The following is an 11,038-nucleotide window of genomic DNA, read 5'->3' as shown; positions in this document are numbered from 1 at the left end:
TTAACATACCCAAAATATTTGCTTCGACTTTAACGATTAAAGCGTTTTTTTGCAGATGACGCTGGATTTGTAGTCCTTTGAATAGGCCAAGTTCATGATATGATATTTGTAATCTCTCTTAATTTTGAAGTTTAATAACGCAAAGCTTAGCCTGTATGTTCTGCATTGAAAACTTCCTGAATAAAATCTTTAACAACCAGTTTTGTGCCTAAACTGCTAATGTTGAAAATTAAACAAATGCAATTAGGCATCTTCTTTAAAAAAATTTATTTTTTACTTTAAAAGAGCTATTTAATTACGACGACGGTGTGCGATTGTGATTTATTTAAAAGAAATAAACAAATTGACGAATTTTACGATTTAAAAGTATAAGAAAAAATAGAAAGATTGAAAAAGAAGAAAAAAAAAAAAAAAATCAAAGTTGATGATGTTATTTCTAAATATCTCTATCACTCGTTTTATTTACAGCCTTTTTGATTGACTTGAGAAAAAAAAAAATATTACACGCAAAAACAATCATGCGTAAACAATCTTGTGTTTTATTTTGCTATGAAATCTATCCTGTTGAATTAAACTATTATTAATCTGGAATTCAAAGAAATATAGACCAATGATATATATTAACTAGATGTCTAACTTCACAAAAATTCTTCAAGAAAAAGTGAAGCAAGTTTTTTTAGCTTTTAATGCCGGTAGCCTTTTTATTTAAACTAACAATGCTTCATTTTTGTTTTGCTTTTATTTATAACTGCGTCATTTCAGGCTGGCAAAAAATTTGCTTCACTGCGGAAGCGCGAATTAGATATCTAGTAAATATATATCATTGATATAGACCAATTATCACATTTTATTATTTTGTTGTAAAACTTCAACAGTTCATTTCAATTCCGAACTTTTAGCTATCGAAACTTACGAAAATCTAACGTAAATCTAACTTTTGGATGTTTGATATTAAGTCAAGAAGAGAGTTCTCATTCATATCTCTTGTTTCCTTGTTTTTAAAAAAGAACTTTTCATGCTGCGATCTCCAAAGGTACTGTAAAACCTCATAGTAATGTTATAAACATCAGCGGTTTTAAACAAAGTACTGAGGTGCTTAGAATTCCATTTTAGAGGACAAACAACGTTCTCAAAGAGATCCAGGTGCTGCGTGATTTATAAGAATCTGAGCTCTCGCTTATAGTTTAGCGACTGTCTCTGGTACTTACAGAAATGTAGGGATTAAAAGAAATAAGTATTAATTTAAAAATAGGCATCGGCGTTTTTCTGTTAATTACTAATAATGAAGTTTTAACTAATTTATAAGTAAACAATCTCCTTCATTTTCCTTCTATTTATACTTGTTAACAACTCTAATTACCAATAATTAATTTTTTCTGAGTACCGTGGTGTGACCTAACAAAGTCCTATGCTTTAAGAAAGTCCTAATTTAAGAAATGATAAATATCGTATATATAAAATAAACGCTTGGGGAAAATAACTTAATTATTTTAATTAGATATCTAGTTAGTTAAAAGAACTTTTTTTTTTTCACTTAATGTTAATTTTATGTATATATGAAATTTGGCATTTCTTAAATTAGGACTTTCTTAAAGCATAGGACTTTTTTAGTTCACACCACGGTAAATCCAAATACACGAAAGTTTCTTGTAGCATTGAGACTATTATTTAAAAAGACAATCATTAAAAGCAAAATAATAAGTGTAGCAGTAATTAAAAACTCCAACAAAGTGATATGTCTATTTACACATAATATACAATCAGTTTTACAAACTTACGGCAAAAGAAAAACAATAAAAAAGCGAATAAGACTACAAATTGCGCGCAGATTGGGCATGTTTCAAATACATGCAGGACGAAAACAGCATTAGTTAGAACGAAGAAACAGCGCAAAAAATTTTAAAATGTTTCCGTTAAATAAAAAGCCTAAAACGGTTCACTATTAACATGAAACCACAAAAAGAAAGTAAAAACGCAATAAATAAATATTTGTTTTTAAAAGCTCTTTTATTCATTCAAGCAGCATGTAATTCGCAGCTGTTTAATAAATTTTCTCATAGATAAGAACCAGAGGCTAAACATGCTTAGTGAGTGATAGCCATTTCATATACTGTGTGAAGCGTGTTTTATTTTATTCGGCTTAAAACATGGAATCAATCTGAGCGCTAAAGTCATCAATATCTGCCATTATATCAGCAAGTATATCGTCTGTTTCTTCAAAACTAGAAGAAAAAAAATTAAATAGATTAATAAATCTTTTTTTAATGTAGTTATGAAAATGAATTTAAAAATATTTAAAAAATACCCTTTTTCTCCATTCTTTTGGAGAGTTGCGGAACCTGGTTCCTCAAGATTATGACTAGGGGATGACGTCAACTCAAGGGGTGGCGACGGTAAATCTGACTGAGATGGAATCGTATATGACGCTTCCGGGACTAAAACTTGTTTTTTAGGTGGAGGTGCAGGCGTAAAAGAGGGCATTTTAGGTGATGTTTCTGAGGAGGGAACCACATTCTCTAGAACAGGCTCGAATGGATGATAAACAGGTACATCATCTATATAAAGCACAGTTATAGTATAATTACATAAATATATATATGAAAAAAAGAAAAAAAACAAATTTAAATAGAAAAAAAAAACATACTTGAAGGAACACTAACACTGCTTGATCTTTTAGGAGGTGCAGGAGGAGGAGGCTTTTTAACTGATGGTTTTGGTGCAATTATAGGAGGTGCAGAAGTTATGTCAGATGTCTTTCGCACATTGGAATTGCTTACAGAACTTGTTCTTGTCATTGTATTGGGTGGACTTATCATTTGCTCACCAGTGCTTATACGCCTATCCATTTGTTTAAAAATATCTTAAAAAGAAAGGAAGGCCATAAGAAAATGAAGTAAAAGTGTAAAATGAAGAACTTCAAAAGGACAAAAAAATCCTTTCCATCTTTTTATTCAAATAGTAAAAAAAACCAAAAAAAAAAAAAAAATCCCAGAGAAAACTGAGTATTTTAAAAAACATTAATAGGACATTAAAAATTTAAGACTTGCAGAGAAATAATACAGAAGTTTCTAAGGTAATAATTTGTAATAACTATTCAATGGATTAAATGAGAAAAACATGACAAATTTTTTCACATTAAAAGTAACTTTTAAAATGTCTATTTTTTTTTAGTTCATTATTTTTTTTCAATTTGAACTAAGAATGGGGGGGGGGGGGCATTTTTAGTTTCTTGTCATTTAATTTTACTACTCTTAATTTATAAAAATCATAAAATTTTTTCAATTTTTATTTTCTTCTTTTTTTGTTCAAGGATTCTATTAAATGAGTAATTACAAATCCCTTTCACTACACTTTTTTTAATTTTTTTTTAATAATAATTTGTAATGTCATTTGTATAAGAACCTTTGCTTTTAGCTGTGTTCATCATTGCAGATTTTCACTGAGATTTTCACAACTATTGCAGATTTTCACTGAGTACAGAAAATGATACAATTTTTTTTTTATAAAAACTAAACAGTTGTTTAAAGACTTTCTTCATCTTTTTTCTTACATCACATTTTCTGTATGAATACTATTGAATTACTTAACAACTATCTTGTAAACTAAAATCTTGTCTTGCTTATTGAATTCAATGCCTGAGTGTAATAACTATTTTAGAATGAAATTCATTCATTAACTAACTCAACAGCTTATTTATGAAGCTATAGATACAATCATAATAATATGCCTCTAGTTACACTTATATTTTACCTCGAGACTTTGATGAAATAACTTGTTCACTTTGGTCACCTTGTACTTCCCCAGGAGGAGAGTTAACCGAAATTTTTCTTAAATTAGTGACTATGTCTGAAGAACTAGTTGAAGAGTCGCTATTCACTGACTTGACTGATGGTTTTGGCTTCAAAATAGGAGCTTTTCCATTTACAGAAACCGGAGCAGCAACAGGTTTTTTAGCAATATGTGGATTATGTGGAGAATTGTTCTCATGCATTTGTATACTTGATGGTGGTGGAGGCAAATCATCATCCAATGATGGAGACATTTTATTATAAACTAAATCTGAGGTATGATCAGTTTTGGCTCTTGAAAGATCACGATGAAAGCTATAATTTCTATTTATTGGACTCGCTAAAAAAAAAAAAAAAAAAAAGAAAAAAAAAAAAGATTTGAAAAGAACAAAAAGTAAAAAAATAAAATAATAAATACTTATTGAAGGTAACATTAAACATTAAAAAAACATTTAACATTTTAACATTTAGCATTAAAAAAAAAAACTGTAGAAATATTAAGCCATGTTTCATTGTTTTGGTCTCTTTGATGAACTTATGGGATTATTAATTCATCAGACAAAAATTATTTCATTATAAATTGATTGCAAATCATAATCAACAAGAACAATAATTAAGAAATTTCTGAGTAATCTCCTCAACACAGGAATCTTTAAAAGCATCCTGCACAAAACAATTGCAAAATTAAATTGTAATCAAAATCTTAGTGGTTTTTGATGAAATAAATGTTGAGAACAAATCACAACAACTTTCCTAAGCTGCAAAATGTAAACAAAGCAAAAACATTAAAAAAAAAAAGACAAGAGGAAAAAAAACAAAGCATTAAAACAAGAATAAGAAGTTAAAAAATTAAAAAATTCTTTTTTTAATGTAAAAAATGTTTGTTTGATGTAAGTATTACAAATGATAAGAATAGTACTAATAAAAGCCAAACAAACATGGTGTAAACAAACAGAAAACTGCATGGTAATATTAGTAAATTCAAGAATCTAACTCAAAAGTGATTTCATTGGCTGCATGATTCCTCAATCACATAAAAAAAAATATAAGAAAACACACTTGATGAGTTTAAAAGATCAAAAGGTTGGATAGAGAAGAAAATAATCACAAAAAAAAAAAAAAAAAAAAAAAAAAAAAACTTATGTAAAATTGGAGAAAATATGTGAAATATTTTTTGTTTAGAACTTAACATTAAAAATAATTTAAACTTAATTTTTATCTTAAGTTTTATCCTACAGCCTTGTTTCCTTTATTCCTCTATTCTTGCTTTATCCCCGCATAAAACTTTAATTATCTTACTTTGATTGTCAAACTAGGAACTTATGCAAAATTGTCACACAGGAAACCCTTCTCAATTGTCAATAAGCCTTTATCTTCTTAAGCATCCGCAAAACTTTCACTCAATTAATACACTTTTATTGGTTTTTATAATTTTTTTAACAAAGAGGTTAATACTTATCTTTAAATAGAAATAGAATTACTACAGCTACAAAACTTATACTAAGGAATCTACAACAATAGCAACAATATCAGTAAAAGTAATGATTTTAATACCAATATACATGCTAATAATACTACTATTTTAATATATACTAAAAGGCAATAAGAACTCATTCTAAAACATAAAACTGAAAATCATGATAAACTACAAGCACGCCAAGTAGAAGCAACATTCACTGTGCTGACACATGAATTACAAACATGTGTCAGAAAAGTAGAATTAAACAGCTATCACAGTTTTTAAGTGCACTTAAAGCTGTTGTTGAACTGTTACACAAACACTGAAGAGGTTTTCTAAATTAACCTAAGTGAACAGAAATATTGATATCAACAAGAGAAAAGAAAACTGTTTATTACTTGTATTTAAGATTATAAAACAATATGCAATTCATGTTTTCATGTCTGTTGATTTTATGTCAAAATCTTTTGAGGCCACTAAAAATTTTTTTTTCAAAAAAAAAAAAAAAAAAAAAATTAACATAAACATGTCAAAATATAACCTTGATAAAGGACGGTAAACACAATAACACGAAAAAAACCCCTGAAACTTCAAATATGAACAATACTTTCTCTTTTTTGATTTATGCAATGTGAAATTTCCTTGATTATTATGAAAATAATTTTAATAATTAATATGTAGACAAAATAGTAAAAGAATGGACTTTACACATTTTTTCTTTCCCTTATAATAGGCTTTTTTAAGCTAAAAGCAAATATTAGCTAAAGCTATCAAAACAAAAAAATAGAGTTTATCAATAGATGGTATAATTGTCACTAAAGTAGTAAACTATGATTCACATATATAACAGATGAAATGTTATATATATATATATATATATATATATATATATATATATATATATATATATATATATATATATATATATATATATATATATGTTGTAAATATAAGTACAAATATATATATATATTTGTACTTATATTTACAACATTTATCTGTAGCCCTAATAGTAAGTTAAAAGCATGTTCATAAAAGACAATGAAGAGAGAAAAATGAAAAACTTTTTTAATAAAACTTTGTTGAGCATATAATTTTTTGATAATTTTTTGTGGCAATACAAATAATCTAAAAAATATGTGGACAGATATAATACCTTCAACAGCCCTATCTAATATATCTGTAAGTTCTAAATCATGCAAGCGCTGTACAGCCATTAAAAGTTTCTTTTGGTGCCCAATTGTTTTAATATCAATCATGTCAAGATCACTTTTATCTAGATCTTTGATAAAATCTATATCATCAAATCCACCTTCCACAAAATTTGGTTCATATTGTGACAGGTTGAGGTTTGATAACCATTTTCGAACATTTTCCTATCAAAAAAATAACACAATTTTGCAAATTTTTTTTAAAGCATGATTTTAAAACAAACTATACTTATCTATAATTATATTTAAAAGTAATATAATCAAAAAATACATTAATTATTAAAATATTATAAATTATTACTGATGTAGGATGTATGTTAATAATATTTATTATAATTTATGTTAAATCTAACAGAAAATGGCACACAAAAAACCCTAACTGATTTATTAAAAGCTTCAATCAGTAAAAAAACTTACTGGTTTTTGACTTGGTAGCAAATTGCTGACTGGAAGTCTTGCTATTTCAGATAACAACTTTTTACGATGACCAGTTTTCATGATTTCAAGGGAATTTAAATCCTAAATAAATTTTTTTTTTTAATATGAAGTAAATTTTTTAATATAAATAATTTTTTTTAATATGCAATGGACTGAAAGTATCCCCCAAAAAATTATTAGTTAACTTTTTTCATTAATTTTCCATCAGACTACTAACTTACAAACTATCCAAACCATTGGGTATGAAATCATTAACAAAATTATTTCACTGACTTAAATATGAATCAAGAAGAAAAATATTTCACTAAAACAATTATTAAAAACAACTATTTGCTAACTGCATATAAATCAACTAATCAAACATTTGCTAACTGCATATAAATCAACTAATCAAACATTTGCTGACTGACTATAAAACTCACTAAATGGAACTGTTTTCTCCTATCTAATTTATGAGCCTTCAAAAGAAGATTAAAAATTCTTCAAAGATGAAACTGAAAGGTGTAAGGTGAAAGGTTGAAAATTATAAGGAAGAAGTGTGTGTGTAGGTGTGTGTGTGCGTGCGTGTACGGAAGAAGTGTGTGCGTGTGTGCAACAAAAAAATAGACACTTAAAGAAACATGCAAAACAAAACAAAAAGATAAATACTAAAAGAAACATTAAAAAAGCTGATTACAAAATTAAACATACTCTCACTTTAAATAAAAAATTGCTAACCTCAGGTGTTATGGCTTGTATGCTGGTCATATCAAAACCATTTAATATGAAATGCTCATAGTAAAAAGTAAGCTTAAGCTCATTCAACCAATCCAACACCAGCTTCTCTGCCTAACAGGACAATAAATCTTTTAGAACAATATATATTTATAAATATATTGTTCTAAAATTGCTAATCAATTTAATTTTTTACACAACTTACATTGTTACTTGGTTCAGGGTAATCAAATTCTGAAAATAAACAAATAGATTCCATTATTGTATTATCCAAAATACCAATTGAAAAAAAAAAGAAAAGAAAAAAAGAGACAAAAAAGATACCTTTGTCACTATTGCTGCTTGTTTGACAAACCTCATCATGGTTTTCATAATTTGATCTTTCCCTTTTTTTTGGCAAAGGAAGAGGCGGTGAAAAAAAACTCATATCTTCAAGATGATTTGAAGTTCTATTAATTTCATTATTATAACCATCATAACTGTCATAGTTGTGCGATTTTTCATTACTATTTGCAGTGCTGTGATGGTTGTTCTGCTCATAAAACTTATTAGAAGAGTTATAGGAACGTTGAATTTTTTCCATCAACTCTTCATGGTGACTAGTTTGGTGGTCAGCTGTTTCTAATGAACTGGATGAGGTAGTACACATTGAACCATAATCACTCATAGGAACACAACGAGATTGTTTCAAATGCAAATCCTGTGCTGGAGGTTGTAATTGGGGATTAAAACAACCGGACATGTCTTCATAGTTATAAGGAAGGTTATGATCTTTACTTTTAAAATGTTTTATATGAGCTGATTTTGGTGTAGAGCTTGCAGCAGTACTGCCATTGCAGATCTCTTTGTTTGCATTGTTAATTGAAGGATGTGGGGATGATAGGTTTTTACTATTTTTAGAAACTTGCTTAGGACTTTCTGCATAAACTAAGTGACAAACATCTGTATAAGTGTCTGATGATGGGTCACGCTTAGTAGGAGAAGTGCTTTCTGGAATCTCAATAGATTTACAATGACTTTTAGGACTTAAGTGCTGCAAGTAAATAAAAATTTTTAAAATGTATAAATGTTATTACTAAAAGCAAAAGAAAGAAAACTAAAATATAAAATACTTAATATAAATCTCTTCACAAACAACAATAATATGATAATATATAAGGAATTTTTTATAAATATGATACCAAAACAGGGTTTGTAACTGACTGCAAACTAAAATGAAACTCATATAAAGTTCTTCTGTACATTGTTATTAGATTTCTAACAGATCAGAAATAAGAAAAAAAATTACAGTTTGCTTCTTCAAACCATCTCGCCTTGGTGATCCAGTGCTTGATACTCGTGGCCTAAACTTTTTATTCTCATCAGAACTATTTCGTGAAGATGTGTAGTGCGCATTTAATGACTGACCTCTTTTCAGTGGGGTTGAAGTCTGTTTTTCAGGAGAAACATTCATTTTGTATAACTTCGGCGATAAAGGAGGTTGTTGCAATTCATCATGGTGAGTTGGTTTTTCTGCATACATATACTTGTTGCTTTTAAAGCTGTTCATGTGAGTGAGTACATTTCCACCGGCAGTTTGTTTAATTACAGGAGCAATGCATTCTGGATTTGCTAAACAAAAAACAAAATTCCCTGACTATTAAGTCAACTTGAAAAAAAATATAAAGTACTTAATTATTCATTCCTATTGAAGAGAAACTAAAATACCATTAGCTAAGGTTAGCACTTCAAAGCTTCCTATAGGAACAACTCCAATAGGCTTCTGCGTAGGAGTAACAGGAGAACCTTATTTAAAAAAAAAATAAAGTTTAGAAAAAATTTAAAATATTAATCACTCATTATTATTGCATTCTAAAAAAAATCTAAAAAAAAGTCATATTGCTGCACACTTAAAAAAAAAAAAAAAACATTACTTGGATCAGTTTTTGAATTCCTTGAACTTTTACCTGAAAAAAAAAAAAAAAAAAAAAAAAAAAAAAAAAAAAAAAAAGTAAAACTTACTTGACATAAATATAAACTAATAAATGAAAAGATTTTTAAAAGTAATATAGTATAAATTGCTTGTAATAAACAAAATTTAGTAATATTTTAAGCTATAATCTTATTATAGAACTTTTTAAAGAAATTGTTTTTGGAGTTCAGAAAAACTTGCAAAAAAGTAAGGTTAATGGAAATGATAAAATATTTGTGAAGTTGAAAATACATTCTGAAATTTCATTTAATATTTACCAGAAAATAAACTCTTTAGCCTCATATTTAAAACCGTGTTGAACTTCAAAATGTTTTTTCCCTTTTCAAAACTTAATGTTAATTAATTCCCAAAAGAATGTTTTACAAAAGACGTTTTAATCATGAGCTGAATGAGCCAAATAAAAAATCTAAAGAATTAAGAACATGCCAAATTTGTTTAATAGATCATTTCGCATAAAACTTAACAAAACTTTTCATAAAATCATCCTGAGGCTGCTTTATATACTATCACCTTTATATTATTAACATTATTTAAAAAGATTTTATATAAAAAAAACAAAAGATTTTAAAAAATTATTAAAAAAAAAAATAATAATAAAAATAATAAAGTTAAACAAAAATACTAAATAAAAATAAGGAAAACTTATTTTAAAAGTAGTTTAAAAAATTAAATATAAAAACCAGACGAAAATGGAGAGGAACAAACTAAGGCATTTACTTGGTGTGCTTGGTGACAGAGAGCTTCCAGAAACTGCTTTCTGAGAGATAACTTGAACGGCCATTGCAGGGAAAAACCCAACTGTTTCCTCCTATATTTCAAACACATTTTGCAACTATACTTTTTATAGTCTAAACAAATTTAAAAATTTTTAAAATAAAAATTCTAGAAATAAACCTTTGACCCAACTACAAAACCTTTCCAACGTCCATCATGATTTCTTTGAAGGACCTACATAATAAATAATCTAATTAAAGATTAATTAAAAAACCATAAAAAATAACTTGAGTAAACACCAATTACACCATTTAAAAATAAAAATAGTACAGATTTAACAAAACCCACAAATCTTTCAGTAAATTAAACAAATATGGGCAACTGAAATATGCTGTGATATTTACTAGGATGATAAGTAAAAAGAATTTCAGCTCAAAAAATTTGCTCATGTAGTTTATTATTATGTTTTAGACAAAAACCATTTAAGGAACTTAAATACTTCAAACTCTATTTTTTATTTCAAGTTTTATTATTAATTGCAAATAGCTTATGTATTTGCTTGCAGAATAAATGTGTAATTTTCACAGAATAACTGTGAAATTTCCTTAAACAGCTCAACAGGATGAAACTTCACAAAATAACTGTGAAATTTTATTGTGTTGTGCTGGTAAAGGAAAATAAACGTATGATAAATTATGACACAGAATACCAAAAATGCTCAGATCATGCACATTATGCAGTA

At 27.3% G+C, this 11,038-nt stretch overlaps 1 protein-coding gene across 1 annotated transcript in view; it reads right to left on the bottom strand.

Annotated features, from left to right (window-relative positions):
* Positions 1–1,731: 1,731 nt before the first annotated feature.
* The window catches only part of LOC149878770 (uncharacterized), a 15,851-nt gene continuing 6,544 nt past the window's right edge, over positions 1,732–11,038 (bottom strand). The window contains exons 9-22 of the mRNA XM_090071533.1: positions 10,477–10,530; positions 10,300–10,390; positions 9,524–9,556; positions 9,318–9,395; positions 8,899–9,221; positions 7,935–8,643; positions 7,816–7,844; positions 7,614–7,724; positions 6,876–6,977; positions 6,404–6,623; positions 3,751–4,128; positions 2,645–2,860; positions 2,306–2,555; positions 1,732–2,222 (exon numbers count right to left, since the gene is read on the bottom strand). Coding sequence (XP_089927659.1) covers positions 2,141–2,222; positions 2,306–2,555; positions 2,645–2,860; positions 3,751–4,128; positions 6,404–6,623; positions 6,876–6,977; positions 7,614–7,724; positions 7,816–7,844; positions 7,935–8,643; positions 8,899–9,221; positions 9,318–9,395; positions 9,524–9,556; positions 10,300–10,390; positions 10,477–10,530 — 2,676 coding nt within the window. The 3' untranslated portion in view covers positions 1,732–2,140. The remainder of the gene's footprint in view (positions 2,223–2,305; positions 2,556–2,644; positions 2,861–3,750; positions 4,129–6,403; positions 6,624–6,875; positions 6,978–7,613; positions 7,725–7,815; positions 7,845–7,934; positions 8,644–8,898; positions 9,222–9,317; positions 9,396–9,523; positions 9,557–10,299; positions 10,391–10,476; positions 10,531–11,038) is intronic.

The sequence above is a fragment of the Hydra viridissima genome, unplaced genomic scaffold, assembly GCF_058129835.1.
Source record: "Hydra viridissima isolate aposymbiotic clone 2 unplaced genomic scaffold, HvirCarnegie_v1 scaffold_14, whole genome shotgun sequence".
Taxonomy (NCBI): Eukaryota; Metazoa; Cnidaria; class Hydrozoa; order Anthoathecata; family Hydridae; genus Hydra; species Hydra viridissima.
Note: the sequence above shows the minus strand (reverse complement) of the source record. Positions and strands in the feature narration are given on the sequence as shown.